The 19,677-nt window shown below is 43.7% G+C and overlaps 1 protein-coding gene and 1 long non-coding RNA gene across 9 annotated transcripts in view; one reads left to right on the plus strand and one right to left on the minus strand.

Moving 5' to 3' along the window:
* Positions 1–19,677, minus strand: part of dlgap2a (discs, large (Drosophila) homolog-associated protein 2a) — a 211,601-nt gene that overhangs the window by 19,973 nt on the left and 171,951 nt on the right. For 2 of the 8 annotated variants that reach the window (XM_026152470.1, XM_026152469.1), the window contains 4 exons: positions 14,681–14,749; positions 13,485–13,644; positions 12,630–12,846; positions 6,830–11,043 (listed from right to left, as the gene is read on the minus strand). In XM_026152470.1, coding sequence (XP_026008255.1) covers positions 8,630–11,043; positions 12,630–12,846; positions 13,485–13,644; positions 14,681–14,749 — 2,860 coding nt within the window. In that variant the 3' untranslated portion in view covers positions 6,830–8,629. Of the gene's footprint in view, positions 1–5,824; positions 5,885–6,829; positions 11,044–12,629; positions 12,847–13,484; positions 13,645–14,680; positions 14,750–14,841; positions 14,932–15,701; positions 15,757–15,981; positions 16,370–16,495; positions 17,476–19,677 lie in introns of those variants that run through there. The other 6 variants (XM_026152474.1, XM_026152473.1, XM_026152472.1 and 3 more) reach the window with 6 other exon arrangements.
* On the plus strand, positions 15,971–19,313 carry LOC113012344 (uncharacterized). Its single transcript, XR_003270686.1, has 3 exons — positions 15,971–16,037; positions 16,380–16,551; positions 17,482–19,313. It is a non-coding gene; the product is annotated as an uncharacterized LOC113012344 (long non-coding RNA).

The following is a 19,677-nucleotide window of genomic DNA, read 5'->3' on the forward strand; positions in this document are numbered from 1 at the left end:
CCAAAGCTCTGATCCTAGAATCGCCCCAGTGGGGCATTACATTTGGAAGAAGCTAGCTGCTAAAGAAACAGGTTGCGGGTGAATTAGAGGTGCAACAAATTGAACAAATGAAGCCTCACAGCTCTGCCCAGTAGCCTGAAGACAAGCAGAGAGAATAATGGCTTGTTGTCCACAGACCCATCCAGGGTGTACTACCCACCCGAAGCTGAGACTGAAAAATACTGGAAGAACATCCAGGAGAAAGAAGCGTCACTGGTGGATCTAAGAGCAGACGAGAGCAACCTCCCAGAACAAGAGCCAGTGAACGTCACAAAGACAGCCATCCAACCACAAGAATGAGCTGGACCAGTACCTGACATGATCCATGCCTGCTGACTGACAAAGCTCACAGCACTCCACGATCGCCTGGCAGCACAAATAAGGGTCACTGCTAACAGCAGGCTGGCTAACACAAGGCAGAACCATCCTGACCATAAAGGGTCACCATCGAACTACCTGCCTCTCCACTACGTGGAAGCTCCTCTCAGGTATTGTAGGAACTAAGCTGAGCAGGTACATGAGTCAACACATGAGCACAGGTCAGAAAGGCTGTATAACAGCAGAGGGCCACAGCACCAGCTCCTCAAATACCTCCAGAAGCAGTGCAATGTTAGGAAGCAGTGATCTGATACCCAGCTGGAGTAATAAACTCACCCAGTGCTGACAGGACTGCTGGGATTGGCTTCAGAAGAATTCAGGGACAACTGGGTTGTATTAAATTCAGTTAAACTGAATTGAATTCAGTTTTATTCATATGGCACCAAATCGCTACAACAGCCACCTCAGGGCACTTTATATTGTAAGGTAAAGACCCTACAATAACACCAGCCCTCATCACCACAGCCTCAGGTGTTCAGAGACTGGTTTTTACACATAAAGTAATAACACAGTAAAAAAAAAAAGCCGTTGTGAAACGTGAGACTGATCTGACATGGATGAAAACCAGAGAAGTAATCAGGAGTACTCATGTGGAGGATTCTGCTAAAGGAAGGCTGACACGTCTCGTCTTCTTATTCTGCCCGTTTCACAACAGAAGGAAGGAGGATTACTTTCTTTCAAGTGCAAATGAGAATATGGACTTAATCCACAGAGAGATGGACTGGGGAATGGGTCACGAATGCCTTCTGGGCTTTGACATGTCTTTATTTTCAGAAAGCTCATCGTAGTTACAGGCCCGAGCATCTGAAGCACGAGCTGTGAGCCGGCCACCTCAGAGCCAAGAGCAGAAGGAAGATCGACGGCAGAGCGGAAGAACACCGAGTCACGCTGCGGGGCAAGTTATGGGTTATCGTTTTCCTCAACAAAGAGGCAAACTGAGCTGAACTCAGCGTTTCTTGTGTGCTTACATCACACAAAGCCACTTCTTTCAGTTCTAATGAGCTGCCCCGTCCACGCAGGCCCCCCAAACACTAATGTGTAGAATTAATAGCATTTCACAAGTACAGAGCAAACACAAACCTTTTTGTTTGCATTTATCTTAATAAAGAGAGAAATTTCTTGTAACCATCAAAGCCAGCGCTTCACCTGAAACCTACAACAACTTTTGGCCTCTTTCTCACCCCGACTGCAGCTGTGTATAAATAGCTACAGACGTCTGGTCTATGGAGAGTGTTCTGCTCCAGGGACTAAATGACTCACACTGACGGCCATTCACAGAATTAAGTCCTCGTGGATGAAGAGATGCGAACCCGAATAAAGACGGAAAATGGGAGAGAAGGAAAATGTAGAGGTAAGAGAGAAAGAGGGAGGGAGAGTAAATCATTGCAGATATAAAGAGGGATGAAAGAGGGTTTTGTGTGTGTGTGTCATAGAGAGCAAGGATAAATCAGGGAGTGCGGAGCGATCGAGGGAGGAAAGAGATGACCCATTGAAGGGGCATGATTCAGCAGGAGGACCAAAATAGAGCCATTATTAGCCAGCCAGTCGTGCAAAGGGGAGTCATAACTCTTGGTCCCATCTTGTCAGTGGCAGTATTACTCAGCATGTAGATGAAGTGAACACCAGAACATACGCACTGCTCGCTCACTCATTTCAGACAGAGTATTTAACACTATTATTATACATCATGTTCCAACATATGAAGCTGTGGTGATGTAGTGCAAACTGCTCTCTGTGTACGTGAAGCCGAGTGATGTGATGCTCTGTGTTTAGAGGTTGGCGACGTGTCGGGGCGCACTTTGTGTTCTGTCTCCGAACTTTCTGTTTTTTATTCTTTGACTTCATCACGTTTTAAATGTTGTTTTGATTTGACTTTTATTATTACCTTTAACTCAGGGGTGTCAAACTTCAATTTGAACGTTTTTGTTAAAGATTAAATGACTGTTTTTATTCTAGTGGGGGAAAAACAAAAATGTGTGAATGTGTCACAGGGCAGAGGAATGAGCTACCAGAACCTTTTCTGTCTTTTTACACATTCAACATACACAGAAATGCGTTGTTGAAATCGCAGTTCTTTTAAAATATCTCAGGGATTGAATGTTCAGCTAAATGTCGTTACACTGACAGAAAGGGCAGTTTCAGCGATGGGCTGCATGTAGCTCACAGTATAAAGTGAGTTTGACGTTCCTGTTTTAAATTACTGGTTCTTAGTGCTTTTTCTACTCGCCTTGAGCACTCAAAGCGCTTTTACAATATGCAATAAATTAGACGTGACTGTAGGGTCCTTTACAAACATCTGCATGTGATGAGCTGTGAGTGAAACCAGGAGGAAACCTCGTCCTTAGTCAAGAGAGCAGTTTCTGATGCTTCAAGAATGGGAACATGAGAGGCTTGAGAGGTGCAACAGACCCATTTTTAACACCGCGGTTGTTTTAAGAGAACATTTTGTGCAATTAGCAAAGCAGCAAGACTGCCAGCTGAAGCAGGACCATCAATCAGGAAACGCAGGGAACTGCCCCGTGCGGGGGCATCAAACCTGAAGGCCCGGGCTCACTGTGTGCTCTTTGTGTTTTTGTATGCAGTTTAATTAATTTAATTTAACCCTTTCAGGCATGAATTATGACAACCTCAATCAGGATCTTTCTCTTAAGTATTTTTATTCATCTTTAAAAATATGTATTTCTCAAAGAGTTTTTTACATGTCCACTTAGGTGGACAACATACGTTTTGACAAATGAATCAATAATATAATATGTCTGTTGTGTTTATGTGCAAGTCTACCATCAACACTGACACAAATACAAGAAAACAACCTTTGAATCCACTGCAGTGACCACTATGTGTGAAAGGGTTAATTATTATTGTTAGCAGTGTTAATGTTAAGGACATTTTATTTTTGCTCTTAGGTTACATCAGTGGATCTGTAAAGAGAGCACACGTGGCTGAGGGGAAAATATGTGAGTGCCGAGGCAATCAGTAGTGCAGCGGTCCCTCGTTTATCACGGCGTTACGTTCTGAAACTAACCAGCAACAGGTGAAATCCACGAAGTAGCCAACTTTATTTTTTACAGTTATTATAGATGTTTAAAGGCTGTAAAACCCGTCACTACACACTTTATACACTTTTCCCAGACAGGCACGAACATTTTCACACTTTTCTCTCTTGTTTAAACTCTCAAAGTTCAAACCTTCGTAGAAAAATAAGTCCAGGATTATAGAAGGAAACCAAAGGAGTGCAAAACGTTTCTTCAACATTGTTGTGTTTGTCGTGGAGAAAACTTACAAACCTACAGTACAGTCACACTTCTAGCATCGAAGATTTATTTGACAAACTGAACGCATTCTGTACTGTACAGAAGACACGCGGAGGAGACTGATTGACAATGGTCTACAGCCAATCAGGACGCGGATCAAAACAACAAAACAAAACAAAAAACATGGAAAATTGCACAAAAAAAGGCTGCGAAAGGTGAACCGCGTTATAGCGAGGGACCACTGTATCTGTGAGAGAACATCAGCTAAACATGTTCAGGTAGACCTGGCATCAAGTCTGGTATGGCTGTTTTTAGTGGGAACACAAAATCTTCCAAATGTTGCAACTAAACTAAGAAGGTTTAGTTGTGCTTAAATGTTGCATGCATGCATTAATTGGAACATGCATGGTGCAATAAATAAACTGTGACACAAACATGTAGAAACCTGGGAGGATGTAGTCCTCGAGCATACACGAGTACAAACGGACTATATTTGTTTGGGCCTAAATCTGCTGAACGTGTCCATCGCAGCGAGCAGACAAAGTGCAACGCAGAGTGCTCATTTCTAAAAAGTAATCGATGACAGAACCTTCAGAGGCGGCTAAATTTATTCAAAGTAAAAACCATTTTGTTTTCTCTTTGCTCAGCAGCCAGGCTGATTAACGTGAGACACAAAGGCAGTGAGTCAACCACTCCATCTCTGTTAGGACCTCTCCATCTATCAGGCTGGCTGCATGCTAACATGGGCGTGGAGTTTGGAAGAGAGTTGAGTGACACGTTGTTAAGAGTCTTTCTCTCCGGCTGGATTTATAACTACGAAGGAAATGCAGCAGTTTGTTTTGCAGTAGGCTTTTAAGAATATGTAAATGATCTGAAGGGAGGCTGGAAGACGAAGAATGATGGTGGATTCCATTATTGGCACTATCACAAGCACTGCAGACAGAAACATTAAAGAAATGAATATAAGAATAACTCACTACAGATAAGAGAGAGCAGACAGGGTGAGTCATTACTCTGACGTACTCAACCACACCTGGAGGGTTTGTTAAAGTTTAAAAGCGTCCTGAGGAGCGTGATGGCTCATTGTGGACAAAAACACTGTTCCTGATAAATAAACCACACGAGTGGCTGCAGACAGTCATTTTATAACCCGTTCTTGATCTGTGGATCAGACGCTCTTCTGTACTTGATGGAAGCCACACTCTCGTGGTCGTATTTAATGGCTTCTGCAGTCAGAAACGGTGCCACCGCTCTGCATTAGCATCCAGAAGAAGAGCATCTGCAGGGCAACAGTTAGCTGCACGCCACTGTGTGTTCTTAGCCTCACGTGTCATGTGACACTTCATTAGGAAGATCGTTAAAACATACAGAACAACAGAGCTTTCAGAGGTGAGCGTGTCCATGTGTCTGTGTGACGTTTGAGAAACTGGTGCACTCATAAATATGCCAAGCAGCAGCAGAGAAAGCACTCTCAATGATTAAGTCTGCCTCAATCAGAATATGCAGGTTTGTTTTAATGGGGCTGTAGTGAGGAAACTGTCCTCTAGTCAGAGCCATCCCAGTAAGCACCAGCCTGCTAGCCATAAGGGTCTGTATCAGCTAGATCAAACCCACTGACTCCCACTTGAGACTAAGGCTACAGAAGGTTTATCACCCATGTCCAGATCGCCCAGTTTAAGAGTCTGCTTTTTGCTAGGCTTGGCTCCAGACAAAACTAACCCCAGCCCATTACTCATGCTGCTAACAGCCAGCCAGTTTCCTGCCAGTTAATTTCCACTCAGTTTTCCAGTTCACCAGTGTAGAACCTCCAGAACCCAACAGTTCCCTGCCTGACCGTGTCCCCACGTCTTTGCGGTCCATTTTTCCATGGCTTTATTTGGCTCTTTGGTTTAACTTGTTCAAGTTGAATTAATTGACTTTGACAGGTAGCTACGGCTGTAGCCTCCTGTGGACCGAATGAAGTTTGTGATGCCATGAATGTGAGTTGGTGCAGATCCTCAACATTATTCTCAACAACAGAAACTATATATTTCTTTCTCTCTCTACTTTCTCTCCTTTTTTTAACAGTGTGCTGCAGGACAACTCGTGTTTCATTAAAACAATATGTCACTTTGAAACGGAGCAACAGAGAATGCCCCAGGTAGACAGTTTACCTGGGGTTTGTTGGGGTGTCCAATCAATGCTGCAGGTGGAGGGGAGGCAGAACTGGATCCCTGAAAACAAGGGAGCGATGGGATATTCAGAAGAGGGGGCGTATTTGCCCAAACACACAGTATAATGGATTAACAATACAAAAAGCCATACTTAGATTGGATCCAAGAACAAACTGCAGGATATGAGGATCATCTGGCACAGTGGGAGTTTGTGCTTTATGATTGCTCCTATTGCAGCAGGATGAGCGTCGTGATAGAGTACCATCATTATAATAGTGTAGAAGTGCCCGATTGTTCTTGTTAACACCAAGCAGTAAGCATCTTCTTTACTTCAACTCATTTTCTGATATTTGCTGGGTTATCAGTTATTTCCAGACTTTATTGAGGACACAGATCATGAGTGGGTCCACAGAACAACAATGATCATTTGTCTTTTATTTACGATGACAGCATGACCTCTACAGTTTATCACACTTTATCTTAAATCATAAAAAAATACTAATGCAAGAAAGTGAGGTTGTGATAACCCCGTCTTATGTAAAGTACCTGATGAAGTGAAAAATAATGATCGTATTTGTCACCGTTTGACTCGCTGTCAGAAAAGGTCTCAGCGCTTCCATCCAATTGAACCGACCTTCATCTTGATGAAATTTGAAAATGAAATGAGTCTACAGCAGGAAGCAGTCGAAGCCATTTTGTAAATTAAGATTGGGCAGATAACTTGAGGCCACTGGCTTTTTTTGGTTTGTAATAATATAACAGTAAATACCGTGTTGTGACACACTCAGGTCGGCCGGCGCGTTAGCCGAACACACCTGCATCATTCTGTCTGTTCCAGCAGGAAAAGCCTGGCTTTACGTGCCGTTGCACGCTGCATCCTACAGCACTTTATTTTTGGATTATATGCTACAAATAAAAATATTACCATTACACTGCATAATAAATAGTGAGCTACTTCTAGTTACGATCTTTGCAAAGGTAAAGGAAGAGAGCCAGGAGAAGAAGAAAAGTGGAGCACTTTATGTCAGTAAAATGAATTCAACAGTAGAACCTAATTAACTTCCCTCCCCTTTGAAAACCTCTCACATTCATCTAATTTAGCAAACTTTAATAAAGTGCTGTGCGCACATTCGACTCAAAACAACAGACGAAAATCCTTTTCTGGCAGCTCACTGATGTTCTGCTGAAAGATCCTTTTTATTCCGTGCACTTTATCAGAGCGCAGACTTCAGTGGGCGACTCCACATAGAGCGCATTAATTGGACAGAGAGCGCAGATATATCTTCTGATTTTTGCCTGGCTGTTCGTTGCTGGTAACAGAATTCTGCGTCTTCGGTGGTACGTAGGCTCCTTTCATTGCACTGAATGTCGAAATGAAGCTATGAATAGAACCGAGTACCTACAGTGAAGCACTGCATATGAAACACAAGGAAATATGGAGGCCATCTGTCATGCACCATTACTACATTATTTTCATCAGTCAGTATCACACATGTGGAAATGCAGCACTACGGCGTGACACATACCTCTTTTCAGGAAGGAATACAATTCGGCATGTCATCACACTTATGTCCCAGTACATTCTCAGTCTTTGATTCCTGAGCGTTAGGATGATAACTTACAGTAAAAAATACATCATCACCTCTGAGCAAAGCCTGTTATTCCAGTGTCAGACAAATGTAATAATTTAGAGCGTCTCTGATGAATTCATCCGTACAGTCCAGAAAATGTGTGCATGTTTGATAGCAAACTGTATGTGTATGCAGGTAACGGTAGCTACATACTGTGACTCTACTGGTTTGCAATTTTAGTTGGGAATGATTGTAAATGCAGAATTATTTTCCAACAAAATGCAGCTGTATGCAAAAGTCTGCCCACACCTTATTTTACCTAATGATGATTGTTAATGAATCCAGACGGCTGAGACGTCAGTGATGTTAGCAGATGCAAACCTCTGCATGTGGCACATTTGATATTTTTTATTATTTTTAAGCCACTGAATTTAAAAAAAGTTATTTTTTCTAACACCTGTGCACCGCTGAGGTTGCATTCACTGTAAAATATCAACAGAATAAACAATTTGCTCAAACTTTTGCAAACAGCTGTAACAGTAGAGGATCCCAGTTCCACTCAGCATTGTGCAAACATCATTTCTCATGTTCTTCTCTCTTTAAACCCGTCCATCCAACAGCTCACATAGTAAACAGTATCTCTTTATATAGTTATATGATAACTGCCAATATTTACTTCACCCCACTTTAGAGTGACAATGCAAGTAGAGCTCAAAATAGGTCAAAAAAAGGAAAGTTGCCATAATCATTGCAAAGACGGCTGTGACCTTGTACACTCTGGACTGTTTCTACAGTCTATTAGTGAGCTCTTAAAAGAGTCTCTTAAAATAAATGTGTACAGCATTTGTTATGCAGGATCATCCATTGATTTGAACCAGCACTCTGAGGATGAGGAGTCCTTTCCTGGGAGATGATTCACATCAGAGATGACAACTGCTTCAGAGAGCTTCGTACTGCTATCAGTGAATGTTTATGAAACATTATTGTTCAGTGCATTTATCACTGCAGGAGTTTATGACATTCTCGCACTGTGTTGCAGTCCATGAAATGCAGTTTTGCTGCTACCAATGCAGTCTTTTTCCATGGACGATGTAGAAGGAAGTTCTTGCTTGAATGCCAACAATCCCATGACATTTCGATGCGCACGTCGCTGTAAGTGCACTGGCAGCTACAAACCAAAAGCTATAAATATAATTTTCAGCTACATTTCGCCTGCTGAGAATGAGGTATGAGCTCACAGAGTGAGAGACACATATGTGATTTCTGCGCTGTTGTACTCGTATCTGCCACTCCACAGTTCTACACTCGCACTCCTGTACATCGAGTCTCGCCTGTGGCCCCTCTTCTGCCACCTGTACCACAAAAAGGCCTGCTCAGATGAAGCTGCTTCTGGACTGCCTGGGACATCCTCCTCCACAGGTCCCACAGTCATATGGGATACAGCCACACACTCCAGTATCTCTGCTGTAACATCATCTGACTCCATGGATAGCAGGTCCTCTGAGGTTATCTCTTGGAGATCTGGGCCTGATGATAGAACAGGTTCTGAGGCTGGACTTGTGGGTCCAAAGTCTAGTTCCAGTGATGTATCAGGAGATACCGAACTAGGAGGGGATATTGTGACAGTGACCTGTGGTAGGATGTCATGTAATCCCGAGGCTACGTCCTGAGACATGTGATACTCCGTAGCTGGGTCCAAACAGACAAACTCTGTTGATTCTGAAGGATCCAAAGGGCCCATTGCAGCAGGGTCAACAGATGGTAGAGGTGAACTTGAACTGTCTGACTGGTACATGGGTGGGTCTAAATCCTCTACATTTGATAAAGAGTCAACACTAATGTCAAAAGGCTCTGGTTCAGGATCCATAAACACTGAGTCCAGATCATCTTGATCCAGGGAAGTCAGCATGACCAAGTCAAAATGGACCAGATCAGCGTGATATATAGTGGTGGTGTCCAGTGGTTCTGGAAGAGGTGGCCAGTCTGAGTCTTGAGACTCTTGAGATTCAGGGTTTGGTGGAGTTTCTACAGAGCTGGAAGCAAAAGTTGAGACGGATGTTTTCTCCTCATCAGGGAGGTCGGAAGGATGATCGGGAAAGGTGATAATGGGATCTGGATCTGTGACACTGCCGGGTGGACTCGCAGGATCGTCCGAGTCAAGATACTCTGACACAACAATAGAAGGACATGTTATGCCGCTATCCAAATCAGACAGTGTAACAGGATCAAACTGAGGAGTTGGTGCATCACAGACTGAGGTTGAGCCTTGACTAATGGATACGGGCGATTCTGATGGTTGAAGTTCTTCTTGTGTTGGGTCTGAGGAATCTGTATTTTCCAGTGCTGAATATGTTGAGGACGCAGCAGTAGGATCTTGAGGGCCTGAATCTGGTTTGTCCACAGTGACAACATCTGGAGACTCTGAATCTGACATGATGTCATAATCCTGTTCATCTGGTGGTGACACTGTAACTACAGGGACTGGGTATGGCAGCTGTATCGTATCCTTGTGAATTTGCTTGGAGTCTGGGGGGTTTGTGTTATCTGTGAAAGATGGTTCAGATTGGGGTAGGGAATTATTACGTGGACCTACATCTGTTTGTTGTGGAGTGATTACCATTTCCTGTTCAGGTGTTGATGAACCCTGAGGACTCTCAGGGGCTGTTTCTAAAGAAAGTGGCGCTGTACCGTGGGCGGTGAGTGTTGGCTCATTAGTGGCCATGTCAGAGGAGCTTAGAACTGCACCGTCGACTGCAAGCTCCAATTCAGCTCTGGTGAGCACAGCAGTAACATCAAGTGTCTCTGGCTTGACTGCTCGAACAGAGACAGGAAGTATTGGATCCAAAGAAAGTGGTATGGCACTTTCTACGTACATTGACTGTGGAGAGGCAAGAATGCTCGGGTCCATCGAGAGCTGTTTTGGCAGGCCTCGGCGGGCCCCTTTCTTTTCGTCTTTTTCTTCTGGACAATTAACAGCTGCATCTGCAGTGCTCTGCCTGACCAAGACTTTGCTGCGGGCCTGGGTCCCCACCGATACCTTGGATATTTGGGGCTTTTTCTCTCTAGCCCCCCCAGCGCCTCTATCTGCAGTGGAGGTTCCAAATCTTCCTGCCCCGGGCCCGGGTCCAGGCCCCAATCCCGCTCCAGGCCATGCCCTTGTTCCTGTCCCTGTACTAGGTCCAGCTCCTGCACCCAAGCCTGCCCCAGCTCCAGCGGCCATGTTGCCTCCCTGGGGAGACCATGTGTTATAATGCTGCGTGAAAGTGTTGAAATTACTGTTGAAAGCACGAAGTTCTTTACAGAGGTCCCTCCTGAGTTCAGCTAGCTCTCGACGCATGGCCGAGACCTCTTCCTTCCACTGCATGCTGATAGCGGCAGCCAGTGTAGCCGACTCTTTGATACTGGCCTGGATGGCCTTTGGTGATGGCCGTTCTGGAGCACTAGCTCCAGTGGATCTGAAGAGGCTCGGAGAAACAGGTGGTCCAGACAAGGGTTTGGCTGTAGCCCCCGTGTTGTCTTGGTGGTAAAGCCTGTCTCTTCTGATGGGGCAGCCTAGATCATCATGAGTCAGAGGGACTGTGTCTGCCAAATCCTCATGTATTCTGTCCTGGTCAGGTAAACAAGAGTCTTCCTGCACATAATTTCTGTCTGGAAGACAAATGTAGATATATATATCTGTAATATGGCCAAAGGTGTGAGCAGCTGGAGAGAATGTGCTTTTTATTGTCACAATGCAGTAACATCAAGTCATGCACTGAATGCCATGAGTCAAAATAAGATAATAGCTGAAATGTACAGCAGTGATTATTGTGCCAATCTCCTCGTGTGACTCCCACAGATGTATAGCAACAATATGTCATATTAGCATTTAGACAGCACTCCCATTTTGACTCATTTATGCTGATGGTTTACACTGCCTTCTCATCCTTAATTTCTAGCATGCATTCTTCACATCTTTTCAATGCACAAAGCTGAAACTCCTAGCTCCTGGAACACATCATAGAGAATGGACAATTTCGTCTAATCAGCGAGGTGTGCGAACAGTCCTTGCGTGCTCTTCGGCTTCCGTTTGAGGTAAGGAAATGTGAACTTTGTGCAGTGAAAAGAGGCAAAGATGAGCAAATATTCCAAAGCTTTTCTCATCAATCAGGAAGTACAGTATGAACCCTATTGAAAATGTCAAGTCCAGTTTGACTGACTAAATCGAGTTGCCCCATTTCCAAAACTGGGGCAAAATGCATTGCACCAAACTCTTAAGAGATCTTTGAGTTTACTGAGAAAGCAGTGTAAGCAAACATTTATAGGTATGAAGAATTGATCATAAGCACATCTCCAGATGTCCACACCTCTAACTCTCCCTATTATAGCCCATATAGTTGGATCATGAATCTACTGCGGGAGGAGGTGGAATCCACTTGGACTTCTTGTCCGAGCCGTTTCTCTTCTGTTCTTCCCACATTCTTCATCTGTACAAGGACGTATCCTTTCCTCTGTGAATCCAGCAATCAGGGAATTGTTGAAACCAGCAACAGCTTACAATTTGTTATAATGAATGCTCAGTATCAGAAGTAAATGCATGTTTCAGCTGAGTAATTTGCACGTATGATACATATGACTAACTAGTGCGACAGTTCGGTTACCGCTGTAGTCAGCTGATCCGAGTGTAGACACAACTGTCTGCAGCTCTGTAATATCATCTCGTTGTGCGTAAACGTGAGCTTGAGACAAAATAACTTGTGTGAATTAAACAGTCTGTGAGTGAAAAGCTGCTTTTGCAGCACCGTGTAAACTCGCTTCAAGTAAAAACTTCATGTGGTGTTTCCAGCGAGACGATAAAGCTGCGTGCTCACTGTCACCATGTGGCACAACAAAGAAATATATGCAGTGGAAAAAGCAGCAGGTGTCCTTATTCTGACCTGATTTTTATTTCAGACACTTTCCATTTGTGATTTTCAATAGGGTTCATAGCTTTACTCTTTGATGCATCCAGTGGATGAGCAGATGAAGCACTGTATCCAAAGTACGAACAGCTCACAACTGGTCACTACAAATGCCTCAGTAAAAATGAACACATACAAGAATGATTCATGCAAATATTCTGAAACTGTTTGACAGTATGAGTTGGCACTAATAGTCTTTATGTATCCATAACCACACATCCTTGTTAAAATAAAACGTATTAGTGTCACATGTCCACTAATATATTGTGCAGATTTATGTTTAACCATGGTTACCTGTGGTGGACCTGATGGTGGAGGTGACGGTGGAGGCCATGGGGGGAATGCAGTCGTCATCTTGGGAGTAGCCAGCCTGGATGGCTCGTAGGTAGCTGTGGCTCCGGGTTCGGAAGCAGCCGGGCAGGTCCAAAGCGTCCATGGCCTGGGATTCCACCTCGCTGAACACAGACTCGCACACAGACTCAAACTGGCCATTAATTTCTGTTTCACTCACCTGAGAGAAACAAAGCCATAAATAAGCTCCATCGATCGAGGGTAGTGAGGATACATATTTTTATCGGTTGGCTGTAAACCTCCACTTTTTCTCACTTTAAAATCATAAAGAAGCAGAGTCTGTGAGAAGGTTCGTGGAGTCAAGGTCGTACACTGTCAGAGAGTTCGTGACACATTTGTTGTTGGATTTGATGTGAATGCCTTTAAAACAGCAGAAACTGTTAAACCGTTATCTCTCCACTCTCATTTGGCAATATCAGGAATCAAAGATAAACATCTTGTTCCACTGGGATTAGGAATTAGAGGAAGTTTAGTTGAAATGCTGGGACTCCAAGCAAATCAATATCTCTCTTTTACTAAGGAGATGAATATCTCAGCAAGCCCCACTGGAATCCTTTAATTTGTCCAGATAAACAATGTGCAGTAAAGTGTTGAGACTAAATTTATGTAAGAAAAATTATGCCTGGGCTTTGAAAACAATACTCAGTGCCGTGACAATGAAACTGGGAGAATCGGCCTCTTTAAGTGGGATTTTAAATGAAATGACTTTGTTAAATTTTCCTGGAAATTAAAGCCAACCCCTCTGGCTCCCTCGGGGATCCAGGAAAATCTGTGCAAACCTAAAGGATGCGCACTCACCTGGCTCACTTGGCTAACACAGCTAGCCTGACTGAGGGTGCTGACAGCCCGCATATAGCTCTGATTCCTGGAGCGAAACTTGGGTGAGTTGTAGTTGGTGGAGGGATCCAGGGCAATGCTTGGGTGCATGTCCCTGGTGGCTTGCAAGTGGTAGCTCTGACTGAACAGAGAGAGAGACAAAGAAAAGCAGGACAGGAGTGGGACTACAGCCATAAAGCAAATCAATTAAATATAATCTGACTGATAAACAAGCATTTTGTGTAACACGATGAAGAATTACTAAGCACAGCTGGCTGAGCTTGAGAGGGAGGCTGGATGACACCGTGGCTCTTAGGCTGTCTCTTCCTGTTCCCCCCCGCTACATTCATTCGTGTCCTTAGAAAGGCACTTTGATTTTTGTCGTGCTGAAACATCCAATCAGTGCTTGGAAATGAGGGAAATGCAAATCAGGGGCTAGTTAGTGAGCAAGCACTTTGGAGAGCACCCCAGTGTCAGCCAGGTCAATTAAACGTGCTCCCCCAGCAGTGCAGGAGAGGTGCTCAGAAACCCACGGCTGGTTAGGAATCTGCCGAAGAGAAAATGACTCGGAAGAAATGTGCTTTAAGTAAAATAAAGAATACTATGTGAGCCGCTTTTGGAATAGCAAAGTGAGGTTGGGTTCCCTTTGCCAGATCTATTTCTAATGACAGGCCGGGATGAGTAAGCAGTTTCTGGGCTTTTTATAGAGATAAACGCTGGTGTTTGGCAGCATGAAAATGCCAGTGTGATTAAAAGTCTCCCAATCCATCTTGTGATGCTGTAGCAAGGCCCTGCGTATTTGCAAAGTAATATCAACTTTCTGAACACTCAAAGACATGCTGGGGTAGAAACACCCAGCGATTAAGTGTAAATGTTGTGGTACAAGCACCACATATCTTATTTTTAGCACTATATTTAAAAAAAAAACTCTAAAAGCACGCTGATGTAAAGAACAGCAGGAAAAATCAAATCTGCATTGTGTGCATCATTGCCTTGTGCTTTGGCAGTATGAGCAGATTGCCCCAGGTGACCTTTCATTGACTGGTCTTGAGTGTTTGCTCTGTAAGGCGTCCATATTGAATATGTCAGCAGGGCGGCGAGCCAGCTGGCTCTCACATCTGACCGCTGCAACGTGGCAGCAACAGAGAGGCAAGGGGAGGAGCTGAACCTGTATTCACCTCAAGTCTGCAGCAAAATTGGTGATGTAGTTACGCATGTCACTGTTGATTTTATCCAGGCGGTAAGAGCTGTGGGTAGAGAAGAAAACAGAGTTACTGGGTCCCACAAGGAGCTGTTGGATGGATGTGACATCACGGAATGTTTGCTTGGGAATTCTCACCAAAGCGCCGCAAACATTAGGGTGACACCGTATGACCGTCATGGCGTTTGTGTGATGAGGAAAGTGGGTGGATGCTACAGTTAGAGTCAGCTGGCAGGTTGAGACAATGTAACACGTTCACACAACGAATGGCAACATGAGGAGTGCGGTACGAGTTGGTCCACAGTCGGTGAAGAAAAAAAAGGATCTGATGATGAATGCTGAACACCACAGCTACAGTGAAGCATCAATCACACTCTCTTTCTCTGTGTGGCTAATTACATTTGGTTAATTGAGCTAAATGAGGACAAAAACACTTTAAACTTTAAAGCTTTTAGCTGACAAGATCAGATAGAAGTGCACCGGCTGATGCTTGAAATGTGCATGACTTCGCCCATCGCTGCCTGTAGAGCTGTCTATTATCAGCAGCAGAGTGAAGGGAGGCTGTTTTGAGAATGCGTCGGCCCTTTATCAAATCATGCCACAGCAAATTTCCTCTAATGTTTCTGATTGGTACTAATGCACTTCCATTGTTGGCCAATATCACAACAGGGGATGATGGGAATCTCACACTTCCTGCTTTTTACGCTGCCAGTGAAAGTGCTGTTAGTGGTTAAACAACGTGCATTTTAAGCCGAAACCATTTCATCCTGGAGCAAAAATTCAAATAATCATTTGATTTAAGGGAACATTAAAAGAACGGGGACAAAAATTGGGAAACATGCTTGGGCGTAGGTGTGTTTGATAAAGAGCAACGCCCTGCAGAGATCTTTACTGCAAATGTTTTCTAGGGTTTTGTCAGTGTGGTGCAAGAAAGCAGCAATCCTGAAATACCTTAAAGAGGTGAGAATGTGAACAGCAGAAAATTGAGTTTAATGCACCTGCAATCGCCGAACCAAGACGACTCACAGCTGTCTGTGATAAGCTCTCGTATATGCTGTTTAAGCCATGAGCGCCAGCATCCAGGAGGCTGCGGTCGTTGAGAACGAGACGCTATGTCGTGGAAGATTAAAAACGCTCATTTTGCTACAGTGCTTTTGTTATACTAGAAATAGAGGCACAAAAGTGAAGAGACGAAGCTCTGGAAACAGAAAAGCAGCATATCTATGCATGACACGTCCCACGCAGCCACGAATCAATGAATTGGAATTCCGCTCTTACCTTGAGATCTGAGGGAGAAACGCTCAAACACAATGCCATCTAAATGAGTAATTACAGTATGTTGAATCAAGAATTATCGAAAGCTTTGCCAGTGTTAACTCTGATTAATTATAGCAGCCGGGAGCCAAACAAATGCGAGTTTTTTTTGGAAAGTGCCGTAAATGCGCGTGATTGATCAGCTTGTGCGATCAAAGTCAAAGTGTCGTTTAAAGACAGGGTGGCGGCGACAGATGTCAAGTGGAGATGCGCGTGTGCGTGTGCACGCGTGTCAGCGCACCCCGTTATCAGATGTGACATATGATTACTGATTGACTCATTATGCTAATGACTCATAGTGAAGTTTGCCACATGCCATTCAGTTCATCATCATTAATACTTTCTTTAAATATCTTTGGCAGGTCTGACCACGGCACAAACAGCCATTCATATTCATTTCATCGCAGCTGTCAGCTTTACAGGACGCGTGCGGCCCGGGCAGGCGTGGGGCGAGCGGATGATCATCTAAAACAATCACCTATCTTCACTTCTCGGCTCCACCCGCTCAGCGAAGCAGCGATGCATTCTTTACTGGTGAGGCGAACAAAGAGGCGACCCCGTCAAACACGAGAGCCCGGAAGAGTGAGGCGAGGTGACACGACTCGACAGGCTGTTCTCGCTTTAACGTGATTTGCTTCAGGGACCTGGTGCTGTCAAATTTGTGTTTGGCCAATCTGTACGCCCCCAGAGGGACATCGAATTGGTACGAGTGCAGAGGAAATCCAACCTGCGCCACTTCTGTCTTAGATCCAATCTAATTCCATCCCACGAGGCCGTTGAACCACAACAGCCTCAGAGCTCTCACATCTTTGACATCATTTACAAACATGGAGCGCAGCGCTACGGTGACACAAGCTGAAAGTGGTCAGACTTTGAAGCACCTCTTGAGATATTAACGTGCTCAGACAATTAAGAAGTATCACTGGTTTAAAATATCACCTGGTGGCTTAATTATGCAACCAAATTAAGTCTTCTTCAGGTCTAATTTCTTTTCAAATTATTGACTTAAAGTGTTCAAGTGTAAAAAGCATCTTTGTCAGTGCTGCATGCAGAGTATAGGCCAGTCAGAAAAACACTTTGAGGGCTGATTTATAAACCTCAGCGCGCTCTTTCATATACAAATAATACACAAAACTTTCAGTCATGACAGTGTTTAGATTAAAGCTGCAGGTCGATCCGTGTCTCCAAGCTGACCTTCTCACATGTTCTTGTGCCTGAAAAAACTTCAAGAGGATAATAAAAATAATAATAATATATAATAATAGTTCAGGTCTTTAAATGTTTCAGGCATCTGGTACTACGGGGTCTTTTGATGTCTGATCTCTGTAGATTTGAAAGTCTATGAAAAGCACAGTTTAGAAGTTCGGGGACTGATCTGATTTACTGCTTTACTGCCACTTTATTAGGTACACCTTGCTAGTACCATGATGGACCCTTTTTCTTTAATTCTTCGTGCTTCAACAGGTTGCTGGAAACATTCCTCTGAGATTTTGGTCCATGTTGGCACGACAGCATCACACAGCTGCACTTCCATGGTGTGACTCTTCTGTACCACCACAACCCAAAGAAGCCAGTCTGAGATGATCTGAGCTTCGTGACTCGGTGCGCGATCCTGCTGAAAGCATGTATCAAAATATCCGCCACTACACCACCAGCAACCTCCACCAGTGAAACCAGGCAGGATGGAGCCATGCTTTCATGGTCTTTACAACAGATTCTGACCATGCCATATAAATGTTGTAGTAGAAATCAGAATTTCGGCATCTTTTCTCTCTCCATCGCTCTTCTCCTCTATTTTTCTTCTCCTTCTGTTAACTGTCTTCCTAACCTCTCTTTCTTTCTCTTCCCTGTCCTCCGGTCCTGTCCTTTCTGATTGTAACAACTCAAAATGAAAAAAATAAAATAAAACCTGAAAAATAAATTATAATAATAAAGGTCAAATAAGATAAGACAATCAAGTGGACCAGTATAGCAAATGCTGTAATGTCTACTTGGGGAAATAAATCTGCTGGGCATTTTTCTTGGCCTTCAGGCAATAATTCTGATCCACGTCCAAATCATATCTGACAGATATTAAAACTTAAATATGTAAAAACACATTTTTATCCAACAGTTTTATTTATTTACTTTCATCACGTTTATATTTATGGTTCTTATTTGTTTGAAAAACAAAGTGAACTCGTAAACAAACACTGTGATTGTATTGTTCTGTACTCAAACCGTAATTCAATCATTCACAGTGTAGGAATTAGTATGTTAATGTAATTGAAAAACCTATGGCCATAACCCGAGGTTAATGGCATCATCAAAAACTAATTGGGGTCACGAGTTATCAAGCCTGGTGTCCAATCAATGACACAGGCTTGCAGGAGTGGGTCAGAGCTACTGTAACACACTCGGGCAATTTCAGTGTGCTCTTCACAAGGATGTGAAGTGCGAGTTGGCTTGGAGGAGAGAGATCTCTGAAACGTTGGCTACAATCTTCTCACTGAGGGTTTCAGTATTAAACAAGCTGTATATAGAGACAGTTTAAGGCTGGGGCTACGCGCCCCACATGTTGGGATAGCTAACGATAATTATTTTCACTATAGACAGATTTAATAAAAACAACACACAGCATTACGTTAGCATGCAAATACCACTGACTGCTGATATACATCAACTAAGAAGCGGAATATTCGTGTATTTGTGGCAGTTTTGCCGTTGTTTGCTCACACTAAAAGTAAACTGAATTTGTCACGTGTTTTAAAGGTTAATATCAGGGTTTAGTGGCGGCAGGCTGATGCAGCAGGACAATAAACCTTGAACTAAAATTCCATCTTTTGAAGCGGAGCGGTCGGAGCCCTAACCTTAACCTGACGTAGATGTTGTGGAATTACCTCAGGGAGCCGTTCGCACAAGATTAAAGCGCACTGCTGATTGGAGCATTTTCTGTCTGGACAAAATGTTTCCGTTACCTCACACATCTTTGCCATTTCTCTACTGCAACTTCACTTCCAGTATAACGCATGTACACCTGCTCATATAACCAGGCTCTTTTAGTGCCGCGCTAAATCAATGCCAAGCTGTTGGATGCCACATTATGATGTTCTCAGAGCGCGCGATCAGTGGAATATTAGTACTCTTCAGTAATGACACCTTTGGGGACGTTCCTGGCATTTAAATGAATGCACCGACCAACCTTCTCCCGCAGACTAAATGCCATCAATGGACTGGGAGTCAGGCCCCACAGCCTGATCCATGAGTGTCAATACTTTTCTTTCAGCGGAGCCCAGCAGACTCGGTCTAACCGCTGAGAGGGCTATTATTCAGAAGAGCCTTGGAGGACAATAACTGCAACTGATAGCCCTTCCTGCTGTTGCATCTTCATAAATCATTCACTGTTTATGTCTATTTAAAACGGACGGTGATGAAAGCTTTGCAAGGTGTGACAAAAGTTGCATATTTCACTGATTACACAGAAAGAGCTTCTGAGGTAGATGTTAACATGGCCAGACTCCTCATATCAGCATGATCCTCGCTGATCACCAACCATAACATTTCATTTGTCAGTATATATCCTCTGGATCACATATCTGGCTTATTATGTAGTCATGAAAGAGAAGTATTTAACAGAAGAAGCTGGTTTCTGGATATCTGCTGACCTACTTCCTGTTCTGT

This window comes from Astatotilapia calliptera, chromosome 19, assembly GCF_900246225.1.
Source record: "Astatotilapia calliptera chromosome 19, fAstCal1.2, whole genome shotgun sequence".
NCBI lineage: Eukaryota > Metazoa > Chordata > Actinopteri > Cichliformes > Cichlidae > Astatotilapia > Astatotilapia calliptera.